General features: G+C 35.4%; 1 protein-coding gene across 2 annotated transcripts in view; it reads left to right on the top strand.

Moving 5' to 3' along the window:
* The window catches only part of RAB3C (RAB3C, member RAS oncogene family), a 226,851-nt gene extending 202,132 nt beyond the window's left edge, over window positions 1-24,719 (top strand). For both annotated transcript variants that reach the window (XM_025041109.1, XM_015599389.2), the window contains exon 5: window positions 24,299-24,719. In XM_025041109.1, the coding sequence (XP_024896877.1) occupies window positions 24,299-24,486 (188 nt within the window). In that variant the 3' untranslated portion in view covers window positions 24,487-24,719. The remainder of the gene's footprint in view (window positions 1-24,298) is intronic.
* Window positions 24,720-26,267: the final 1,548 nt, after the last annotated feature.

The following is a 26,267-nucleotide window of genomic DNA, read 5'->3' on the forward strand; positions in this document are numbered from 1 at the left end:
ATATATATACCTATATATATTTTCTTTATCCTTTTATCCATTGATGAATATTTAGGTTATTTTCATATCTTGGCCATATCTAATAATACTATAAATAATGCAGCAGTGAAAATGGGGTGGGGGCCAGATATTTTTTTTAATTAGTTTTTTTGTGCTAAATTTATTGACCACATGTGCGGGTTTATTTCTGGGCTTGCTATTTTGTTCCATTGATGTATGTATCTGTTTTTATGCCAGTACCATACTGTTTTGATTTATAATAGTTTGAAATTGGAGAGGGTGATGCTTTCAGCTTTGTTCTTGCTTAAGATTGCTTTGACTATTTAGGATCTTTTATGGTTTCACATAAATTTTGGATTGTTTCTGTGAAAAATACCAATGGAATTTTGCATGAATCTGTAGATTGCTTTGAGCAGTATGGACATTTTAACAATATTCAATCCATGAGCATGAAATATCCTTCCATTTATTTGTGTCTTCTTCAATTTTTTTCATTAATGTTATAGTTTTTAGTGTGCAGGTTTTTCCCCTCTTTGGTTAAATTTATTCCGAGGCATTTTATTGTTCTTGATACAGTTATGAAAGGAAATATTTCTTAATTTATCTGATAGTTCACTATTAGTGTATAGAAATGCAACAGATATTTGTATGATGACTATACTGCAATTTACTGAATTGATTTATTAGTTCTAACAGTTTTTTTTTTTTTTGGTGGAGTCCTTAGGATTTTCTGTATATATATCATGTCGTCTGCAAGTAGAGAAAAATTTTACTTCTTCCTTTCTAATTTAGATGTCTTTTTTTCTTTTCCTTGTCTAACCTTGGCTACAACTTCCAACACTATGTTTAATAGAGGAGGTGAGAGTGGACATTCTTGTCTTGTTCCTAATCTTAGATGAAAAGCTTTCAGCTCTTCATCATCGAGTATAATGTTAGCTATGGGCTTGTCATATATGGCCTTTCTTATGTTGAAATACATTCCCTCTATACTCATCTTGTTGAGAGTTTTTATCATAAATGGATGTTGAATTTTATCAAATGATTTTCCTGCATGTATTGAGATGATTTTTATGTTTATCCTTCATTTTGTTAATGTGGTGTATCACACCAATTTGTGAATGTTAAGCCATTCTTACATCCATGGAATAAATCAAGGTTAATCATGATGTTTGATACTTTAAATGTATTGTTGAATTTGGTTTGCTAATATTTTGTGGAGGATTTTTATATCTATGTTCATCAGGCATATTGGCCTGTAATTTTTTTTCTAGTGGCGTTTTTATCTGGTGTAGGTATCAGGGTAATGCTGACCTTGTAAAATGTGTTTGGAAATGTTCCCTTCTTGTGTTAATTTTTCTTTGTTTTCTATAACTCCCCACTGAACCTGTCTGGTCCTGGTCTTTTGTTTGTTGATAGGCTTTTGATTACCGATTCAAACTCTTTACTAGTAATCTGTTAAGATTTTCTATTTCTTCCAGATTTAGTACTAATGTTTGTTTCTAGGAATTTGTCAGTTTCTTCTAGGTTGTCTAATGTCATATAATTGATATAATAGTCTTTTGTGATCCTTTATATTTCTTTGGTCTTTCCTTTTATTCGAGTCCTTTTTATTGAGTCCACCTAAAGGCTTGTCAATTTTGTTTATTTTTTCAAAATATCAGGCCTGTTTCATTGATCTTTTCTATTTTTTTTTCCTTCGTTTTTACTCTTTCATTTATTTCTGCTCTGATCTTTGTTATTTCCTTTCTTCTACTATTTGGCTTAATTAGTTCTTTGTTTTTTAGTTCCTTGAGGTGATATATTAGGTTCTTTATTTGGGATTTTTCTTGTTTCTTGACGTAGGTATTTATTGCTATATAACTTTCCTCTTAGAACTGTTTTTGCTACCTCCCATAAGATTTGACATGTTTTATTTCAATTTTTGTCTGTCTCAAAGTGTTTTTTCTTATTTCGATTTCTTCTTTGACCCATCGGTTGTTCATAGCATGTTATTTAATCTCCACACATTTGTTAATATTTCAGTTTTGCTTTATAATTGATTTCTGTTCATATGATTGTGATTGGAAAAAATGCTTGATATGATATAGATCTTCTGAAATTTATTATGACTTGTTTTGTAGCCTAGCATATTATCTGTCCTAGAGAATGTCTCTTGTGCACTTAAGAAGAATGTGTATTCTGTTGCTTTAGGGTGGAATGTTCTTTATGTCTGTTAAATCCATCTAACATGGCATTTAAGGCCAATATTTCCTTATTGGTTTCTGTTTGGATGAACTATCCATTGATGTAAGTAGAGTCTTAAAGTCTCCTACTATTACTGTATTGCTTTAGATCTAATTCTTACTATATATATTTAGGTCCTCTTATGTTTGGTACATAAATATTTACAAATATATATTCCCTTGTTGTATTGATTTTGTTATCCTTATATAATACCCTTCTTTGTCTCTTGTTACAATTTTTATTTAAAGTGTATTTTGTCTGATATAAGTATAGCTTCCCAGCTTCTTTTTGTTTTCCATTTGCACAGAATATCTGTTTTCCATTCCTTCACTTTCAGTCTATGTGTGTCCTTACATCTGAAGCAAATCTCCTGTAGGAAGCATATAGATGGGTCTTGTATTTTTATTTAGTTCATTTACATTTAAAGTATTTATCGATAGGTATGCACTTATGGCTATTTTGTTTTCTGGGTGTTCTGTAGATCCCCTCTGTGCCTTCCTTCCTCTCTTGCTCTTTTTGCAGTTTGATGACTTTCTTTAGTGGTATGCTTAGATTCCTTTCTCTTTATGCTTTATACATCCACTATGGGCTTTAGTTTTATGCTTACCATGAATATTACATATAAAAACTTGTATTTATGACAATCTACTTTAAGTTAATAACAGCATAAATTTGAATGTATTCTACGGCTTGACATTTAATTCTCCTACCATGTGTCATGTTTTGATGTCACATGTTACATCTGTTTAGCCTGTGTAATTCTTAACTAATTGATGTAGGTATAGTTATTTTTACTACATTTGTCTTTCCACCTTCATATTGCTTTATGTTATTAATTTACTATCTTTATATTTACCTTTATCAGTGAGATTTATAATTTCACATATTTTCATGTTACTAATGAATGCTATTTTTTTTTCTTAAAGAAGTCCCTTTAATATTTCTTGTTAAGCCTAATTTAGTGGTGATGAACTTTAGCTTTTGCTTGTCTGAAATACTCTTCATCTATACTTCAATTCTGAATGATAATTTGCCAATAAAGTAGTTTTGGGTAGAAGTTTTTTCTTTAATTTTTTAATATATCACATCACTCCTTTCTGCTCCACAAATTTTCTGTAAAATATCAGCTAATTATAGGAGTTCCTTTATACATAACAAGTTGTTTTTCTCTTGCTACTTTTAAGATTATTTCCTTGTCTTTAGCTTTTGACATTTTAATTATAATATGTCTTCTTGTGGGTCTGTTTGGAACTCTCTGGGCTTCTTGGATCAGGATGTCTGATTTCTTCCCCTAGTTACAAAAACTTTTAGCCATTTTAGAAAATTTATTTTCAACTTAAGTATAGTTGGTATACAATATTATATTAGTTCCAAGTGTACAATGTAGTGACCACACTAAGTGTAGTAATCATGTCACCATGTAAACTTCTCAGTATTATTGACAATATTCCCATTCACATTTTTCACCCATCCCCCCTCTCCTCCTGTCTGGCAACCGTCAATTTCATCTGTTTCTCAAGTCTGTTTTTGTTTTGTTTTGTTCCTCATTTATCTTGTTTTGTATTTTTTTTTAGATTCCACTTATAAGTGAAACCATACTTGTCTTTCTCTGTCTGACTTATGTCACTTAGCATACTACCTACCCTCTGGGTCCATCCATGTTATTACAAATGTCATGATTTCATTATATTTTTATGGCTGAGCAATATTTCATTGTGTATGTGTACCATATCTTTATCCAGTTGTCTATCAATGGGCACTTAGTTTGCTTCCATATCTTGATTATTATAAATAATATTGCAGTGAACATAGGGGTGCATTTATTTTATGAATTAGTGTTTTGGTTTTTTTCAAATAAATACCCAGAAGTGGAATTGCTAGGTTATATGGTAGGTCTATTTTTAGTTTTTTGAAATATCTCCATATTGTTTTCCATATTAGCTACATCCATTTGCAGTCCCACCAGCACTGAACCAAGGCTGGAAAGTTCTCAGTTATTATTTATCTAAATAAAATCTTTACTCCTTTCTCTCTCTTTTCTCCCCCTCCCCCTCCCCTTCCTTCTCCTTCTCTTCCTCCTTCTTCTTCTCCTTCCTCTTCCTCTTCTTCTTCTTGTATACCAGTTATATACATATCTATATATTTTTTCAACCTAAGTATAGTTGGTATACAATATTATATTATATATTATAATACAATGTTATATATATGAATATATATTTTAAATTTCATCCATTAGCTCTTATTTGGTTTCTTCACTTTTTAAAATATCTTAATTCTCTCTCCTCTTAAAATTGAACAATTTCTAAACTATTCTCCAAGTAACTTATTGTTTCTTCCATCTGTTCTGCCCTATTATCTAAGCTCTCTAATGCATACTTTATCTCATTCATTTAATTCTTCAGCTCCAATTTTTTTTTTTTTTTTTTTTTGCAATATTTCGTGTCTTTGGTTGATGGAGAATTGTCTTATTTTTATGATGCTATATTACTATGATTTTTTTATAGTGTTTGATGAAATGTGCCTCTGCCTTCACATTTGAAGTAGCAAATAACTTATTTTGTTAAGAAAGCTTATTTTACTTTGCCTCTTTTAGTTACACAGGCTGGCAATTAGAAACATTTCATTTTGTTTTACAGATGCAGCTCAAGTTTTTGTTTTCTCTTTACCTGAGCTTGCTCTCATGGCTACACTCAGGAGCACATAAAAAGAGTTGATGTCAGAGTGAGAGGAGATATTGCCTTAACATCTGGGGCTTTGTGGGTGCCCATGGCCTCATAGAAGTATCCTCATGTGTGAGGACTCCCAGAGGTCGCTGAGCAGATTGCCTGCTGAAATCCCCAAGCCAACAGCAGAAAACACTTCCTTTCAATGCATGTTACTCTTATCTGCCTCCTTCTATTTCCTCTCCCCAAGTGATTGAGGTCCCTCTTCAGAAATCCACGTTCTGCTGGAGAGAAATTGTCCCTTCAGCTACAACCCACATAGCTTTACAATCAATCACTCACCACTTCTGCTTTTCACCTCCTCTTTGAAAGAGCTTGCTGCTAATGCTCAGGGCATTACAGTGTCACCCTCTAAGAAGTGACACTAGTGGGGACTGAGTCCTTGAATTCTTCCTTCTCTGCTGCCTCCAAACTCATCTCTATTCTGCTCCAATGGCATACTTGTTTCTCCCATTGGGCTGGCATAACCTCCACAAATTCCCTGTCTTGTATGAGTATTCACCCTATTTTGTACTCTCTAGGTTTTTTTTTCCTTCATTTTCCCCCCATTTTACAGTTTTTATTTTTCAGAGCAGTTTTAGATTCAAGGTAAAATTGAGTTCAAAGTACCCCCTTCCCCCATACATGCACTGCCTCCCCAACTATCAACATCCTACACCACAGAGGTTGTACTCTAGTTTGCTTCCACTTTCAAATGGTGGTAAGTGGGGGTGGGGCAGGCACACTGATTCTCTTGGCTCCTCAGCCTCCTTTAAGTTCTTATCCACTTATTTTCTGATGCACAGGTAGGTAGAAATCTCCCAGACATCCTCATATAAATGAGACATTTTTGTTCAGTTATGAATGTTGTAAATAAAAGGAGAGAGAAAGAAGGAAAGGCTCACATCGCCATGGTGCTTATGTCACTCCATCTAAATCTCTTTTTTAACTGTAAGGACTATACAATCAAAAATGTTCAGAGACCACTGGTTAGAGGATGGATTGCAGGGGAGAACAGGAAGCATATGCACACATACACACTTACCATGCACATTACAGAATCAGAATCTCTGAAGCTTGGAGTCAAACTTCAGTGCTGTTAGCTCCTCAGATGATTTTAATCTACAGCAGGGCTGAGAACCCTTGATTTAGGTCCTCACCATATATCACCTAATTGTGTTGAAGTTGAGGCATAAACTGAGCAGTGGCAGTACACATATAAGTGAGGAGAGAAATTTTTAGATGTTTAACATTTGGTAAATATTTTGGATTCTGCAGTCTGAGAGCATGGAGAGATAAATGATAGCCCCAGGTTTCTGGCCTGAGTAACTGATTATTGTCATCTGGAGGGAGAAATGGGAGTAAAATCAGCATGTAACATTCGGAAGGACAGGAATCCAGGAAGAGCCAGAGGATAGAGTCAGGGGAATGAAGATACTTGGTGGAGAGCCATAGGATAAATGAGACAAATTCTAGTGAGTAGGAAGAAAGAATTAGCCTTAAATCTAGGCACTGGAATCTTGAAATCTATACTTTTAAAGATCACAGTAAATTGTTCAAATGCAAGTAGCCACTATTTTCCATGAAATTAAATTGGGGGTTTTAAGAGTTGTCTCCATTAAATGTGTTTTTGTATAACACAAGAAATTGGAACAAAAAAGTAAAGCAAATCCTAAGAATTGGTAATAGTGGCTATGCCTGCTTTTTTAACCTTTTTTAGCAATAGGGCACAACTGACTTAATGGTTTGATTTGACGTACATTTTTATAGCTAATCTTGATTCACAGGCTTCAGTCTGTCATTAGAGTGTCAGTTTAGCTTCCAAGGGCCACTTAATTAGCTGAGGCACCAAACCTAGAGAACTGTGAGCAGTCCTGGAGGTGGACACGCTCCCACCTTGGCCATTTTAAAGCTGCTTTTTTGAAGTCAGTCCTGCAATGTTGTCTCCAGCCACCCTACTTTAATAAAGGATGGTGGATTTTTTCCTTCAGTTTTTTAATCTTTTCCCCTTGTTCCTATAAAGTAAGTTCCATAATAAAGCCAGGTTGAGGAGCCAGAAACTAATAAGGAGAGCATTGCCCTGAAGCCTATTTTTAAAACTCAAACCACCTGCTCCAAATAGGCATTGACTCTTTTCTTCAGCAGCTTTTAAAGATTAACTTAAATCTTAATTGTAGTGTTTATGAAATAATGATTTCAACTTCTGGATTTAGCAGACAGCTTCAGCAATGCTATTTAAATACTCTAAGTACCTGTCTGCATGCAGCTCTCTGTGGAGAATCACTGCCACCACCATCATCCATGATTATTTCCACTGGCTCACGTTCTTTTTGGCTACAAATCCCCAGGAGATATAAAATAAACCAACAGAGTACATTTTAACATGTTCGTGTTGGGCGAGGTAGGATCCTGCTCATGGGGTAGGAAAGATGGGATCCCTACTCTTTCCTCGTCATTGTGTTCTTTGAGCTCCCCAATTCCTGTTAACTCTTCATTATTTCACAACCTTATGGATCTCCACTCTACTGGCAGCTGAAATTCACTCAGCAAGCATCTGTTCCGTGTGAATAAAGTGACTATGCACCCCAGTTTGTTCAGGACAGTTCCAATTTATGTTCATTAATAGCACCCCCTTTCAATCCCACAAATGACTCAGGGCAAATGTTAAATTTTATGGTCATCTAGCCCAAGAAACCCAACCATGAAGCACCTTTGAGTGATACACTCAACTTCCTCACTGATCTTGGCATTCTGCATGCTGCCTTTCTTCTAAATCTCTCCTCTACATAACATTTTCACACTCTCCAATGAATGACTTCTCAAGGCCCTGGCAAATCTCTCTTTTACTCATTGCTTCCTGTAGTCAACCCCACTAAACGAGATGGTATTTTCCAAACACCTTACTCATCCAGATCTCTACCAACATTTGACCTCAGAGATATCTCCATTACCAAGAGTCCAAGCTGCTTTAAAGGCTGCCAGTTTACTAACTATGTTCTTCCTAAAAAGCCTCCACACTCTCCTTGTCTTCCTAGCATTTGTGGTTCAAAGCTTATCCTCTAACCAACTTTAAATGTACATGTCCCTTGCCGCATCTGACAAAAATGTCCATTCCTCACTTTTCTTAACTAGATTTGACTCAGAGCCCCACCTCTATTCCTTATAATGATCTTCTAAGTTGTGCCCTCTTCCCCTTCACATGAACTTGCAAACCCATTTTGTAAAATGTTTAAAAATGAACCCAGTTCCATGAAATAGAAACACGTTTTTTATTTGATTCTTAAAAGTAACAAAAAGTGCTAATATTAATGTTACTTAATAAAATTAAAGTCAGACATAAGAAATACTGCAGCATCTGGATAGTTTAATCTGCTAAGTGTTGAAAGTTGAAAGAGCTCAAATCAGGAAGGACTTTTTAATCACTGAATTGTAAACTATATGCTTGGTGGGTGAAGTTGGCAGAGGTCCAGGTCCATTCATCAGCTTTGCACACTTGCCAATGTTTTTGCCTTTTTCTCAGGGCAAAATTACCAGAGCTGGTAACAGTCAGCCAACAAATCACACTAACCAAACTCACAAGGGACTGATTTCTAATTTAAAATGTCTTTCATTATTTGCATTAAGCAGTATGTCACAGTAGTTGATAATATTTCTGTGAGATATTCAGTACATCCTTTTATAAATAGAAAAAAATATTCTTAGAAAAAGCATTCAGTTTTATAAGGTTTCTTGGTGACCCTAGATCAAAGAAAAGAGAACCCCGTAAAATTCACTTATTTATTTTATTCTACTGAGTGCTTCCTGTGTGCCAGGCCTGTGAAATTAAGGGAATGCTTCCTTGTCCTGATGGAGATGGGTGGGCAGGCAAACCTGAATACTCACACTGCTTGGTACAGGCACCCTCTCCTCTTACCTTGGCCATGCTGGACAGTAAATACTCTCAATTTTTGACTCTTTTTCTTTTCTTTTTTCTTCTTCTTCTTCTTCTTCTTTTTTTTTTTTTTTGGCTCCATGCAGACCAACTCCATTCTCCTTTGATGATCTCACATTGGAAATTGTATAATTCATTAGAGCATAGCTAAGAGAGAAATCCTGCCCTCCATGTTAAAAATTGGGGAGATAACCTCATCTCTTAATAGATTTTGAGAAGTATCACATTGTCATCAAAAAGTCATTAGATAATACTATCTTGCAATGAGTTATGCCTACAGTTGGCTAATCTCATGCACTGTGTGACTCTTAGCAACTTTATTCTCAGCAGGTGACTTTTTCTTGTCTCAGTCCTAAATTCCAAAGACATACTATCTTCGGTGCCAAGTAGGCATCTCTTTCTCATTCATGGACAGACTAAATCATGATATTTTATTCATGAAAGTCATCAGAACAGAATTTTTCCCCACTATGTTCATAATATTACGTCAGTATTCTCTCTTTTGCCTTTAATTTTTTTAATTGAGGAATATTGACATATTAGTTTCAGTCGTACATCATTTGGTATTTTTGTATGTATTGCAAAATTGTTATCACGATAAGTCTAGTTAACATTTGTCCCCACACAGTTAACTTTTTTCTTGTGATAGAGTATTAAAATCTACTTTTTTTGCAACTTTCAAATATGCAGTACAGTTTTATTTTCTGTAATTGCCATGCTGTACATTACATCCCTATGACTTAGTACCTTTTGACCTTCTTACCCATTTGTCCATCCCCCTCAGCCCCTGCCTCTGGCAACCACCAATCTGTTCTGTTTTTTTTTTTTTAATTTTTTAGTTTTTTTGGGGGGGAGGGTTATTGTTTTAGATTCCACGTATAAGTGAGATTATACAGTATTTTTCTTCTTTGACTTAGTTCACTCCGCATAATGCCCTCAAGATATACCCATGTTGTTGCAAATAGCAAGATTTCACTATTTTTTATGGCTTAAAAGTATTCTGTTGTATGTATGTATATATATATTATATACATTTTATATATCACCTATACATTATATATATACATGCAACATTATCCATTCATCCATTGATGGACACGGGTTGTTTTCATATCTTGTCTATTGTAAATAATGCCGTGAAAATGGGGGATGCATATATCTTTTCAAATCTAATGTTTCTGTTTTCTTCAGATAAATACCCAGAAGAGGAATTGCAGAATGATATGGTAGTTTTATTTTTAATTTTTTTGAGGAAACTCCATTCTGTTTCCCATAATAATGCACCATTTACATTCCCACCAATAGGGCACAAAGTTTCCCTTTTCTTCACATTCTCAACAATACTTATCTTTGTGATGCTAGCCATTCTAATAGATGTAATATCTCATTGTGGTTTTGATTGGCAGTTCTTTGATGATTAGTAACGTTGATCATGTTTTCATGTACCTGATGGCCACCTGTGTTTCTTCTTTGGAAAAAATTCCTATTCATATTCTCTGCTCATTTTTAAATCAGATCGTTTGTTTTGCTGTTGAATTGTATGAGTTCTTTATATATTTTGGATATTAACCCTTTATCAGATATATGATTTGCAAATATCTGATTTGCAAAATAGATTTCCTTTTCATTTATTTGCTGGTTTCATTGGCTGTACAGAAGCTTTTTAATTTGATGTAGTCATACTTGTTTAATTTTGCTTTAGTTATCTTTGTTTTTGGAGTCAGGTACAAAAAAGTCATCACCAAGACCAATGTCAAAGAGCTTAGTGCCTATGTTTTCTTCTAGAAGTTTTATGGTTGCAGGCCTTACATTCAAGTTTTGATTGATTTCACATTCATTTTTGTGAATAGTGTAAGATAGTAGTTTAGTTTCATTATTTTGCATGTGGCTGTCCAGTTTTCCCAACACCATTTATGGAAGAGACTTTCCTTTCCCTATAGTATATTTTTGGCTCATTTATCATAAATTAATTGACCGTGTGTGGATGGGTTTATTTCTGGGCTCTCTATTCTCTTCCATTGATATGTGTCTATTTTTATGCCAATACCACATTGTTTTATCACTATAGTTTTATAATATAGTTTGAAATCAGTGAGTGTGATACCACAAGCTTTATTCCTGTTCAAGGTTGCTTTTACTATCTGGAGTCTTTTATGGTTCCATATAAATTTTGGAATTGTTTGTTCCATTTCTGAGAAAAATACAATTGGAATTGTGATAGGGATTGCATTGAAACTATAAATTCTTCCAATACATGAGCATAGAACATCATTCTATTTGTATCTTTTTAAATTTCTTTCATCTATTTCTAGTTTTCAGGCTATAGGTCTTTCACTTCCTTGGTTAAATTTATGCTTAGGTATTATACTTTCTTGGATGCAATTGTAAATGGGACAGTTTTCTTCATTTCTCTTTCTTTTAGTATATTAAATATACTAAAAGAAAGAGAAATGAAGAAATATATTTAGTTCATTTAGTATATAGAAATGCAACAGGATTTTGTATATTGATTTTGTGTCTTGTAAATTTATTGAATTCATCTATTAATTCTAACAAGTTTTTTTTTTTTTGGTAGAGTCTTTAGGGTTATCTTTAATATAACATCATATCATCTGCAAATAGTAACAGATTTACTTCTTTCTTTCCAATACAGATGTCTTTTATTTCTTTTTCTTACCTAATTGCTCTGATTAGGACTTCCAATACTAGGTTTAATAAAAGTGGCAAGAGTGAGCATCTTTTTTTTTTTTTTTTTGCTCCTGATCTTAAAGGCAAAGATTTAGCTTTTCTGATGAAAGTCATCAGAATAGAAGTTTTCCCCACTAATTCTAGATACCCTTATTCTTTCCCTTTCCCTCCCTCTCTTCCTTTTTCTTTCCTCTCGCTCTTCTTTAGTTAACTGACATTTACCTGGATTGGCTTTATTTGACAAAGAAATGGCCATTCTAGAAAAGAGGCTTAAAGACTTTAGGATTTATCACCATCTCATCCTCTGCCTTGAGGGCTCAATGACCAAACCAGCTGTTTCTGCAGAGATGGTTCCTTGTTCCTATACAAATTCCTTATGAAGGGGGATTGGTTAATTCCAACTTTCAGAATCTGTCAGTATATGCAGGAATCATTTGTATGAAGTTTCACATGCTTTTTGTGTCTGCTCTGGACAGGACAGCTAGGGTGTGTTACAATAGAAAGGAGGTAGATTTAGACTTTAAGAATTGGTAAACATTAAAATGTTACTCGGAGTGGATAAAAATTCCCAAGAATGTTTTTATGAAGCTGACAGCTATTACTCTATGATGTTGAGTGAGGCACTACCAGAATATAAGATGGACATTTGGGATGTGCAAAGGTTAAGAGTGCAGGCAGTAGAGTCAGGCTTCAATTCTTGTCCTAGTATACCAAATTTGTGAGTCAATCATTTTTCTCAACCTGAAAATGGTTTGTGCAAAAGTACTTCATGGGGCTGTTCTGGGATTAGGAAATAAATGCAAAATGCCTAGCACAATATCTGCCCATAGTATGTGTTCAATAACTGTCAGTTATATTTAAAGAAATTGCCACATCTTTGGATATCACAATGAAATCTTTTTAATTTAGGCCCTGTTAATTGAAAATTTATTGCACTATATATTTACTCCATTTCATATCCATTCTTCACAGCAAAAATAACCCACTAATTGATAATTCATATAAATGCTATTGTAAATTGAAATCCTACACAAATAAATGTTGTTGATATTTTGACAGTTCATAAATAGGCTGTCTGGAAATTGACTCCTTTATCATTGAAAGCATATTGAAATGTTAGGAAAATACAAAGAGAATATTTCACTAATTTAAGAGGACAAACTCTTTTAAAACACTTTGCACCTATTTGCATATAAACAGTTACTCTGCCAATCATAAATGACTCATCTCTTTACTAAAACCAGTCTGACAGAACACCTCAAACAACATTGTTAATGTATTAAAAACCATTGAATTCTATTTTTTGAATGGCTAAAATGGTGAATTTTATGTTAGGCAAATTTTATACCGAGTACAAACTAGCAACTAGTAAATTCTAAATACATGGTAGAAAAAGTACTGGCAGGGAGCAGGTAATATTCAGTGCACACTAGAGTTATCAGGCAAGAACTTACAGCTGAGTTGGACCTCAGCTAAGTCTTCAAGGTTTCATGCTCAAATACCTACAAGGGATGTAAATAATGAATAAAGCTGCCAAGTGTGAGATTCAAACACAATTTGTTTCAAAGAAGTAAAGGAATGTTTTTTCCTTTCTCTTGAGACAAGAACCCCTTCTCTGTGTAGCTTTCATTTTCCCTCTGTGAACAGAGATGTTGGTGCCCAGAAGTGAGAGTACAAAAAGAACTAACAAAACATGGGTTTGTCAAACCCATGTTTGTCAAAGAAAAAGAAGTTACAGAGACTGTGGTCAGCTGGAGAGAGAATGCCTGTCTGAAAGTGGGCCAGCCACAGATACCAAGGTATGCTGCTCCAGACCTGCTGAGTAGCCCAATGTTTAAAGATAAGCCAGAAATCTGATTTTTTTTTTAGTTTTACTGAGATATAATTGACATACATATATTGTAAAAAGATTACCAAAATAAGTTTAGTTGACATCCATCATCTTATATAGCTACCAAAAAAAAAAGTTATTTTCCTTGTAATGAGAACTCTTAGATTTGTCTCTTAGTAACTTTCATTTATAACATACAGCAGTGTTAACTATAGTCACCAAGTTATACATTACATTCCTAGGACCTACTAATTTTACTTATTTTATTATTGAAAGTTCATACCTTTTGATCACCTTCAGCCAATGCTCCTTCCCCCCATACCCTATTCCCAACTCCAGTGACCACAAATCTGATATCTTTTTCTGAGTTGGTTGTTTATTTTGTTGTTGTTGCTTGAGGTTCCAAATATAAATGAGATCATAAAGTATTTGTCTTTATCTGACTTATTTCGCTTAGCATAATGCCTTCAAGGACCATCCATGTTGTCACAAATGACAGGATTTCATTTTTCATGGCTGAATAAAATTCCATTGTATATTTACATGACAACTTCTTTATCCATTCATCCTTGATGGACACATAGGTTGTTTCCTTGTCCTGGCTATTGTAAGTAATGCTATTTTTCATTTTTGTTTTTCACTTCCTTTGGATATATTCCCAGAAGTGGAATTGCTGGACCATATGGCAGTTCTATGCTTTAATTTCTTGAGAAATCTCCATACTATTATTCATATTGGCTATACCAATTTACAATCACACCAACAGTGCACAAGGGTTCCCTTTTTTTCCATATCCTTGGCAGCATCTATCTCTTGTCTTTTTGATAACAGCCATTCTAACATGCATAAGGTAATATCTCATTGTAGCTTTGACTTGCTTTTCCCTAATTATTGATGTTGAACATCTTCTCATGTAACTATGGGTCATTCATATATCTTCTTTGGACAAGTGTCTATTCAGGTCCTTTGCTCATTTTTAATTGGTTGTTTGTTTTTTTTAATTTTGCTATTGAGTTACATAAGTTCCCTGTATATTTTGGATATTAACCCCTTGTCAAATATATGGCTTACAATTTTTTTCCGCCATTCCGTTGATTCGTTTCACTTCGTTCATTGTTTCTTTTGCTGTGTGGAATCTTTTCAGTTTGATGTAGTCCCACTTGTTTATTTTGTTGCTGTGATTTAAGTGTCATATTTATAAAATTATTGCCAAGACCCATGACAAGGAGTTCTTTTTCTATGTCTTTAATAATTCATTCAAGTTAATTTTTGATGAATGGTGTAAAATAGGGATCTAGTTTCATTTTTTTTATATGCAGATATCTAATTTTCTCAGTACCATTTACCTAATAGACTATTTTTTCCTCCATTTAGTATTCTTGTTTCCCTTGCCAAGTATTAGTTGCTTGGTTTTTTTCTGAGCTCTTGATTCTGTTTCATTTATCTATGTCTGTCTTTATACTAATATCACACTGTTTTGATTGCTATAGCTGTATTATATAGCTTGAAATCAGAAAGTCTGATGTCTTCTGCTTTGTTCTCCATTCTCAAGATTGCTCTGGCTATTCAAAGGTCTTTTGTGGTTCCTGTAAATTTGAGGAACTTTTTTTCTACTTTGGTAAAAATGCCATTGGACTATTGATAGGGATTGCATTGAATCTATAGATGGAGTTTGGTAATATTGACATTTTAACAATATTAATCCATGAACACAGGATTTTCATTTACTTGCAAACATGGAAGTCTTTCTATTTGTATATTATTCTTCAAGTTCTTCATCAGTGACTTATAATTTTCAAATAAAAAAACTTTTCACTTCATTGGTTAAATTTATTCATAAGTATTTTATTGTTTTCAATGCTATTGTAAATGGATTATTTTTATTTTTCAGATTTGTTGTAGTGTATAGAAACATACAGATTTTTGTATGTTAATTTTATACTGTTTAACTTTATTGAATTTGTTGATTAAAGCTTTTTGGTGGAGTCTTTAGGATTTTCTATATACAAAATTGAGTCATCTACAGTAGAAATAATTTTGCTTCTTCCTTTCTGATCTGGATACCTTTATATCTCTTTCCTTCCCGATTGCTCTGGCTAGGACTTCTGATACTATGTTAAATAGAAGTGGTGAGAGTGAGTGCCTTGTTTTGTTTCTGATCTTAGAGAAAAAGTTTTCAACCTTTCACTTTTGAGTATGTTATGTTCCTTCTATACCTAATTTCTTAAGAATTTTTATGAATGGATGTTGAATTTTGTCTAATGCTTTTTTTGTATCTATTGAGATAGGATATATCACGTTGATTTGGTATGTTGCACCATCTTAGTGTCCCAGGGATAAATCTTACTTGATCATGATAAATGATTCTTTTAATGTGCTGCTGTATTTGGTTTGCTAGTATTTTATGGAGAATTTTGCATCTATATTCATCAGGGATATTAGCTTGTAGTTTTAGTGTCCTTTTCTGGCATGAGAATGAGGGTAATGCTGACCTCATAAAATGATTTCAGAAGTGTTTAAGAAGGACTGGTGTTAATTCTTTTTTGAATGTTTGGTAAAATTCAAAAATTACCAGTCAAGCTCTCTGGTCCTGGGCTTTTATTCATTGGTATATTTTTTATTATTGATTCAATCTTCTTACTAGTAATTGGTCTATTCAGATTTTCTATTTCTTCCTGATTAAGCCTTATAGGGTGTATATTTCTAAGAATTTTTCAAGTTTTTCTAGGTTGTCCAGGTTGTTGGCATATAGTTGTTCATACTAGACTATGTACCTTTATATTTCTGTGATATCAGTTGTAATGTCCTTTTACAATTTTGTTGATTTTGGGTCTTCCTTTTCTCTTGTTTAATGTAGCTAAGTTTATCAAGTTTATCTTTGCAAAGAATCAACTCTTAGTTTTCTTAATCTTTCTGTTGTGTCCTTGTTCTCTATTTATTTTTGTCCTAATATTTGTCATTTCATTTCTTCTGCTAACTTTGGGCTCAGTTTATTCTTTTTCTAGTTCTTTAAGGTATAGAGTTAGGTTTTTTGAGCTCTCTTATTAACGTAGACATTTATTGCTATAAATTTTCATCTTAGAACTGCTTTTGCTTGCATCCTATTAAGATTTGGTACATTTTGTTTCCATTTTTGTTTGTTTCAAGATAATTTTTTGTATTTCCTCTTGAATTTCTTGATTTATTTGTTGAGGAGAGTGTCATTTAATTTCCAGCTGTTCATGAAATCTAGTTTTTTATTCTTATCGATTTCTAGTTTTATTCCATTCTGGTCAGAGGAAATACTTGGTATGACTTCAAACATTTTAAATTTTCTAAAACTTGTTTTGTGATCTAAAATATGGTCTATCCTAGAAAATGTTCCATGTGTGCTTGAGAAGAATGTAGCTACTGCTATTGGTTGTCGATTAGAATGCTCTATACGTGTCTGTTAGGTCCAACTGGACTATAGTGTTATTTAAATCTGCTATTTCCTTTCGAATCTCTATCTGGATGATTAATCCATTGTTGAGAATGTGTAGTAGAGTCCCCAAATATTATCATATTGCTGTTGGTTCTCTTTTTAGCTCTGTTTTTGCTTTATATAGTTGGATGCTCCAATGTAGGAAACATAAATATTTATAATGGTTATATCTTCTTTATTGACTTATCATTATATAATGACCTTTTTGTGTCTTTTTTTTTTTTTTTTTACCATTTTTTAAAGCCTCAATTGTCTGATATAAGTATACCTATCCCTACTTTTTGTTGTTAACATTTACTTGAAATACTTTTTTTCTATTCCTTCACTCTGTCTCTATGCATCTTTAAGGCTAAAGTGAGTCACTTGCAAGCCACATATCACTGGGTGTTATTTTTGTATCTATTCAGCCATTTTATGTCTTTCGTTTGGAGAATTAATCTGTTTATGTTTAAGGTAATTATTAATAGGTAAGGACTTACTGTTATCATTTTGTTAATTCTTTTCTGGCTGTTTTGTAGTTCCATTGCCCCTTGTTTCTTATCCTGCTGTCTTTGTTTTAATATCTTTTGGTATCAGTATATTTTGGCTTCTTTATCATGTTCTTTTGTGTAATTATTAGTTTTTCCTTGTGGTTCCAATGAGGCTTACTGTCTTAAAATTCTAACACCCTATTTAAGCTAATAACTTCAATAGCATTCCTAAGCCTAACTCTTTTACTTCTTCTCCTCACAATTTAGGTTATTGATGTTACAGTTTACACATTTTTTATATTATGTAGCTAGTAATGGGTTATCGTAGTTATGGTTATTTTTACTATGTTTGCTTTTTAACTTTTAAACTAGAGTGGTAAGTGAGTTATGTACCACTATTACCACATTACAGAATCTAATTTTGGCTATTACCAATGAGTTTTACACTACCTTGTTATGTTTTTATAGTATTAATTAGCATCATTTTACTGACACTCAAAGACTTCCTTTAGCATTTCTTATAAAACTGGTCTAGTGGTGATGAACTTTCTCTGTTTTTGTTCAATCCTGAAGGACAGGATTGCCAAGTATAGAATTTTTGGTTGGCTTTTTTTTTTTCCTTCAATATTTTTGAATATACCATCTCATTGTCTCCTGGCCTGAAAAACTGGTTGAGAAATCCATGGGTAGTCATGGGGTATACCCCGGTATGTAACTTCTGTTTTTCTTGCTGCTTTCAGAATTCTTTGTCTTTGACTTTGGCAACTTAATTATAATGTATCTCAGTGTAGCCCTAATTCAATTTCAACCTATTTAGGATCCTGTGAAGCTTGTGGTTCTGGATGTCCATTTCTCTCCTTAAGTTTGGGAAATTTTTAGCCATTATTGCTTTAAATATACTTTCTCTTTCTGTCTCTTTCTATTCTCCTCTAGAATTTCCATAATGCTGATATTGTTTATTTTGATTGTGTCCTATAAGTCCCATAGGCTTTTTTCCCCTTTTTGCTCCTTTGACTAGATAATTTCAAATGTCCTTTCTTCTAGGTCATTAATTCTAACTTTTGTATAGTCAAGTTTGCTTTTGAATTCTTTGGTTCAGTCATTGTATTTTTCAGTGAACATATTTCTGTTTGTTTTTGAGTATTTCTGTATCTGTTAATTTCCTTTTTGTTCTTGCATTATTTTTCTAATTTTGTGTACTTGTCTGTGTATTCATGTAGTTCATCAAACTTCTTTATGAGAACTATTCTGAATTCTTTGACAGTTCATGGATCTCCATTTTCTCTAGGGTCACTTATCAGAGCTTTATTAGTTTCCTTTGCTGGTATCATATTTACCTCAATTTTTGTGATTCTTGATTACTTACATTGGTATCTGCAGTTTCCTCTTCCAGAATTTACATGTTCACTTTGGGAGAGAGTTTTTCACAAGTCAACTCAGTTTGTATTTCTGGATGTGTCTGCTGGTAACATACTTGACTGGTGGAGCTATCAGCCCACCAGAGCAAGCTCTGAGGTTGACAGGAAGTTGCTGGTGCCACTGGCTAAGAAGAGTTGGATAGGTTTGCTGGCTTGTTTCTCTGCCAAAGTGAAGCTATACGTTGGGCTTTCCATTTGCCCGGGTTCTCTGGTCGGGTTTACTAGCTGGTTCAAACTGGGTACTCTACTCAGTAATGGATGGCATTATGAATTAGATTTCTTGCTCTGGCAGGGCAGGCCCCAGGAGCTTCACAGCTTCTTACTTGGGAAGCTGAATCAGGCAAGACTGTGCATTGAATTCACATGAAGCCATTGGTTTTTCTCTGCAAATACGGAAACCATGGAGTGTACTCTCTGTGCAAGTGCCACTGTAGTAAGCAGGGCTGTCGAATGAACTACATAGCTTCTCAAGTGCACTAGTCAGGATGCCTGGTTGATTGGTCTATATTCAGCAATGGCAGGCCTATGAATTAGTTTTCCTGCCCATGCAAAGCATAAAAACCAGCTCCAAGGCCAGCAAGGCCTTTTGTTTATGGTCTTGCCCCAAGTTTTCTAACTAAATGGCCTCTGCCTTTGTTCTGCAGACTATTTATTTTGCCTAATGGACTCCTTGCTCAAGTGGAGCTGGAAGCTATACTCAGCAATGGGTTGGTCTCTGACTCCTCTTTTGCCTGGGTGGAGGCAGGACAGGTTGTAGGGCCAGCAAAGCTCTTTCTTTGTGGACCCAAATCAGACAGACCTATATCCCACTGAGTTCCCTGGTCAGATTGTGTCACCATCTTGGCTATTCAGATGAACAAATCTGTTGGTTGGGACTGCTACTTGAGTGCTGCAGGTAGGAATTTAGCCGGCCAAGATCCGAGTGCTGGTTGTTGCAAGTCCCTGCTCTGTCACAATCTGAGTCCTAGTGGTTGAGTCACACACATTGCCCCACTATCCCTGTATGGTGAGACCAGGGTGATCCACAATTCTAGGAGGAGCTAGATGTCCACCCTGGGCTCTCTTTTCGCTGGAGAAACTGTAGGCTCAGGGAAGACCTCTCACCATGGCACTGCAGCAGCCTATGAGAGGGGCAAAGTGGTCAGCCTGTAGCTGCTTTTTTTACCCTTCTAATGCAGTTTGTCTTGGTCTCTGTGGTGCATGGGTGTGCTTAAGCCTTTCTCCCCCTATTCTATTCTTTCAATGGTGTCTTCTACATAGTTGTTTTCCTTGTGAAGGGGAGCAAAGTCAGGAATGACCTATGTTGCCATCTTGATGTCACTCCAGAAATCTGAATTTTTAAATGGTGGCTCAAAATATTTAAAAGTCTGGAGGCCAGATCTAACACACAGCAATCTCTGTCTTAAAGAATAAGTTGGATTGGGAAGGGGGAAGAATGAGGGACAGTGCTTTAGGAGGAAACTTGCATGGGCAAAAATGGAAGGGACTTGGATCAAGTTTCTTCTCCAGAGAGTGGATAAGTTTGGCTGAAACAGTTTGGGGTGTGTAGGTTTGTGTCTGGGAGGGGATTGCCGAGGGAGTCAATAAGATGAGATGGGAGTCAATAAGATGAGATGAGAATTATAGGCTGTAGAGCTTAAATTTTGTTCAGCTGAGAATGATGAATCTTAACATGGGCAGCATCAGAGCTTTTCCTGTATATGAAGAGTATTAAACTCGTGTCTGGAGAGGATAGGGCAGGGAGAAAACCTTGTCTACCTCAACCAGGATTTGTCAAGGCCATAGAATGACTCCTGCATAGTTTCAGAATCTTGACAAAGCAGAAGCTATCATCTGGGCATGCCTGGCTAAAGACAAGACTGGGATACCTGATCATTAAGTTCTGTAACACAAAACTGGCTGAGCTCCTGCTGTCTTTGCTGCTTTGGTCTGCTTTCTGTAGCCCTTCTTGAGGCAAGTGGGTCAAAATCCTTATTGATTCCTCCTCCTGAAGTCTGTCTCCAGACAAGGGCCCAGCATGCAACAAGCTAATAGTATAGTTCATCCTGCTGCTCAGCAATCTGAATAAGTTCTGGCCCAAATATTACCCACCTGGTAGCAGAATGACCTGTCCTTGTTGCTCTGGTTCATCCAATCCACAGGAAAGGGGAAGACACTGGAACTACAAATAGAATCTGGAAAATCTCATTTAGGAGTTTGGGAATAAAAACCTAAGGGCAGATCATGGACTTTTAACAATTAGAGATGAAAATGAATTATTGAGTATGATTTTAGTAGCTGCTTTCCTTCTACAAAAGAGTGAGCAGGTGTGATTTTTCTTGGAGTTGCAATTATTACCATCGATTCAGTGCAATATTAAGTGGAAGGGTCTCTTGTGAGGTGCTGTGACATTTCGGTGCTCTTCAAGCACTAGAGTGACAGCCTGGAATCTGCGACCTCAATGAGCTTTATACTTTCCTGTTTGCTGCCCTATGAGTATTGGTCTGAGAAAGTGCCAGACTTCCCTGCAACCCAGAACTCACGGGTCCTACAGGAAGAAGTGGAGAGAATTGTGCCAACAGGCTAAGCAGCATGGGGTTTATGTTTCTTGTGTTCACCAGTGTGTATCAGAACATCTTTCCTGATAAGCAGCTGTTCTGTCTTCTCTATAGAGACTAGAGCAAAAATATGGACTTAATTATCTATTTGAAGGGTTTGTGTTGGTCACGAGGAGACATTTTCTGATTGACAGAGTTCTCTATCAATGAAATTGTTTCCCCAATGAAGATTCCTTTTGGAAAGATCTCTTAGAGGCAACATACATTCTCATTCATTTAGGACAGTGATTCTTTAAAACAAATAACCTTATTGAAATATAGTCCACTTACCATGCAATTCACCTGTTTAGAGTATACAACTCAGTAGTTCTTAACTATATATTCACAGAGGTGCGAAAACTTTACCACAATCAATATCGCCCTAGATAACCACTAGTCCACTTTCTATCTCTACAGATTTGCCTGTTTTGCATATTTAATATAAATGGAACATACTATAATCCTTTATTTCTGACTTCTTCCACTTACCCTGTTTTTAAGGTTTGTCCACAAACCTTCTTCCCTCAGCATAACTAATACATTTTCATAGGAAATAAGTTTTTCATAGGAAATCTTTCCAAGCTTCTATCCAGTCCCTAACAGCAAGTAAAACTAAAATAAGAGGTAATATATAAAGATCTAGCAGTACCTGTAATGGCTTTTGGAAAGGGCAGAATAGGTCCTTGCAGGATCAGGCTTGAAAAGGCTGAAAGAAATGTACTGCTCCACAGTGCAAGGGTCATCCAACTCAGGAACAGTGCTCTTTGTGCTAGACAGAAATTAGAAAAGTTCTGATGAGGGAAGAATGTGAAAGGATGATCAGAGTTTCTATGGTTAATTGAAATTGTTCATTGATTAATTGATGAAGACATGTGAACGCTGAAATAATTACTACCAGATAATATAGTCTGAGACAGATATCCAAGGCTGAAAGCTAAATCAGGTTAAATAAGATCAAGTCACTAAGAGCATTCTGGCTCCTGTGGTCAAGGACATTTTACTGACCTCAGATAGTACACCAACATCATGGAGGATTTTAAAGTTCAGATAAAAAGTCACATTTGACAAAGGCTTACATAGATTACCATATTTTCACAATGGCTAAATCTTTTAAGATCCCCACCTAGTTCAGTGCCTTCTCCAATCATAGAAATAAGTAAAAGAAGTGTCAGCAGAAGAGTAGGGAGAATGGAACCCGTAACTGAAACCTTTATGCCAAATTGTGGGATTTTTTTTTCTCCAAAGTTTCAGCCAATGATTTTGACCTCTTCAGTGGGATCCTGGTATCTTGTGATGTTAAGCCCCCTCCATTAGCACTGGAAAAATCCCTACAAGGAGGTGAATAGCACTAAAGATATTGCTTAGATCTATACTTTTCCTTTCCAAAATCTGAATCTGAAAGGTTATTGATCTAGCCCTATAATATACAAACATAAGAGAATTCTGTCAACATCAGATAGCCTTTTACGTAAAGAAACATAGAATGTAAGAGCTATATAAGCACTACCTAGAGAGACAAATGAAAGATAAATAGAGGCCAAAGATGGTTTGAAACACCCACCACTACTTTATAGACCCTGGCTCTACTCATGTTCCTTCAACTTAAATCTTGTAATTATTCACTTATATTTTAACAATAGAATAGACAGTAGCCAGTGAAATTCAAGGTCAAATAAAGTCATCTAACTGAATATATAGTATTATAACTAAATTAGAAATTTTAACTCATAAGAATTGCTTCACTATTTTAGAAAATAAGTATTTCCGGGTTATTATCGGAGGGATTTTTGACATGGATGCAAAATGTTAGTCCACCCTAGAAGCTGAGATAAAATCACATGATTTAATCATTCTGAATCCATATGGCTCCTCTGAGATAGAGCCAGATGTAACCAGAAAGATTTATAGTGTGTAAAATTCAGAATGGATTAGGAAAATATTTCTGTGTTCATCCCAATACATCCTAAATCAAAATGCCCTGAATGGACCAGAGCAATCTTTGGCCTAGTGGGGAGGTTGTCATGGCAACTGACCAGTAAGCCCAGACAGTGGAATGTGAATGCAAACAACAGGGTGATAAGATTGTGTACAGAGCAGCATACTAAAGCTGCTGCTCCCCAGGTACAGTGACACATCAGTGGAAGTGTGAAACTGTCACTGCATTTTTTATACCTTCTTGCAGTTCTGGCAGCTCATTTGAAATTTATCAAGAGTCCTTTCCCAGATGTCGGTAAAAACCTGATAGATAACGGAAGCTGTAGAAAAATCACCACCAATAGATGCAATGCTATACAAAACCCTGGAGGGCTGTTAAACTAATAACACCACTCACATTTCCTAAAGGAGGTTGAAGTTCGCTTAAGGTAAATCCAATGATGCTTTAGTGCCACCTTGTGTCCACCTTTAGATATTGGAAATTCCCCAAAAGCCCACCCTCAAATCTTTTATTGGGCAGCAGCAGGGCAGACATGGAAAGAACTAGATTATGTTGGAGTTTGGTAATCCCAAATTTATTAACTTGAAGCTTATTAACTTAGGCTTCAAGTTAATAGAAAAATGAAAATCATTTTGGTAGAATGCAAAACAGGGGAAGAAAAAATGCCAAATAACACCAGTCCTAGAAAAGATGGTGGGCCAGGCATTGGAGGAAAGGCTGGCAAAGACAGATTCCGTATTGATGATTCTTAATGCCATTACTAACTCTTGCCAAAGGATTAGTTTTAGGCTCATCAGCCATTCTGGCAGCATAAATGAATCAATAGAGAAAAAATAACATGTGAACATCACTAATTCCACTTTATAACTTCTGTTAATGGACAGAAAGATGGTAGCATTTGCTCAAATGACGCCTCATGCCTGCCTCTCATCTCTCACCCAAACCAAACCCGCTACCCACTACTGTTCCACCATCATCCCATCAGCATTCAAAACTATAATCAATTCTCACTTAATTTCAGCAGAAGTATGAAATGACCAAGCTGTGTTTCTTCCAGGGTTTGAGTTTTTTGAAACGAGTGCCAAGGATAACATTAATGTCAAGCAGACATTTGAGCGCCTTGTGGATATCATCTGCGACAAAATGTCAGAGAGTTTGGAGACGGATCCGGCCATCACTGCCGCAAAGCAGAACACAAGATTCAAGGAGACCCCTCCCCCACCTCAGCCCAACTGTGGCTGTTAGTGTCCTCACACCCACAGGCAGCTCTAGGGGCTTGGTTACTAACAACAAAAAGCATTTATAAATGGTTGATTAGCCTTCATTTATACTGCCTAATAATCATTTGAGGGAAATCTTTGATGTCAATGGCTAGTATATGCATTGAATTCTTGGGAGATTCCCTGTGTTAATATGTGGCAAATAAGTGATCTTAAATTTGTAAGGACTATCTATAAAGATCTGGTATTTGCATGTGATTTGTTATGTGTCTTCTAGGCTCTTTATGTCAGATTTCTTCTCAGATTAAGCTACTGCTGGGACCTCAGACTATAATTTCCTTACAACTGACTTTTGTGCCATTCATTCAAATTATGCTTTTCACTTGAAGAAATGATAACCAAGGAATTGCTTGTGTTGCGGAGGAGATCTCAGGAGACCTTATTTGCTTTATTCTTAACTGAATCAAGTGGAAATATATGTCCTAAGTAAATGACCAGTTTTCTGATCAGTTTACTACTTAAAAAATTTGTCTATTTTTCGGTATTACTGAGGAGACCCTTGACTATAAAGAAATTAAAATATTCTGTTGAAGGTCCTTGCAAGTTTCCTAAGAGATTAATATTTACCTGACTAGAACTAGATTTAAACAATATTCTTAGTTTAAATGTTTAAATATTACCCTAATCCAGGACCGCTGATTCCACTGAACATTCTGAATATTTGAGGCCAATGACAGGTATCTGCTGAACGTTACACAACAAACATTTCGACAAGGGTATGAATCTCTGTAAAATGCCAAGGCTTGAGCTCCTTCCCATTCCTTAATAACTAGCCCTCCCACAACATACCCTACCCCCGTAATATACACCACTACCACCATGACTTTCTGGAACCATCACCAGCTCTTGTAATAGAGGGTGCGTTGAAACATGTTAGGACATAGACTTCCTTCCCCAACCTTTGCCTTCCCTTCACACCTCAGCTAAGTTCTTTAATGCACTTAGAAGATATTTAAACAGTGTCTCGATGGCTCTCAGGTGGTAGAAAAAATTTTCATCTCTAATCTTTTTCAATCCAGGTGTTCAACATAATTCTGAAGCACATCCGCATTCTGTAAGCCTTTAAACATGCTCCAGTTACTCAGAGAATACTCTTGGGAGCTTAGAAATACAGAAACACATCAGGATGCCATAAGCAATTTGAGAGGAGGAAGGAAATCATGTGAACCAGATTTTCTTCCAGATTTCCTGAAGGCCACATATGAACATCAAGCAAACAGATCCCCCCAGCTATTCTGATAGCACTAGAGGAGAACTTGGCATCGGTGTCACCACCCAGCATTGTGTACAGCTAAGACTTTAAAAAGGCAGCAAGCACAGTGTGGCAGACTTAGAAGGACAGTTGTGTTAAATGGAATTTCTTCTCTTTCAGTGCTGATATTAAAGATGTTCTTCTTTCCAAAAATACAGAACCTTCTCATGAAAGTATTGGCTGCAAGTTTATTGGGCAAAGATATTGATAGGGAAACATTCATATATTTAAAGAGATTTCTGAAGAATAAAAGCCTACAAGTCAGGGAACTAGGTCATATATAAAATAAGAAGATGAAAATTATAGGAGAGCATTTGAGGTGTTTTAAGCATATCCATGTTATTTCTCACATTCTTAAGATCCATTAATTGGTAATAAATTTTTACTTCTGCATCCTGAAAGGCAGGCATAATCTTAGTGAAGAAAAGACATTAATGCTTTATTAGATTTCTAATGGGGCAACTAGCTTCAAAAATTACAGAAATTAAAGTGAA

This window comes from Pteropus alecto, unplaced genomic scaffold (assembly GCF_000325575.1).
Source record: "Pteropus alecto unplaced genomic scaffold, ASM32557v1 scaffold70, whole genome shotgun sequence".
NCBI lineage: Eukaryota > Metazoa > Chordata > Mammalia > Chiroptera > Pteropodidae > Pteropus > Pteropus alecto.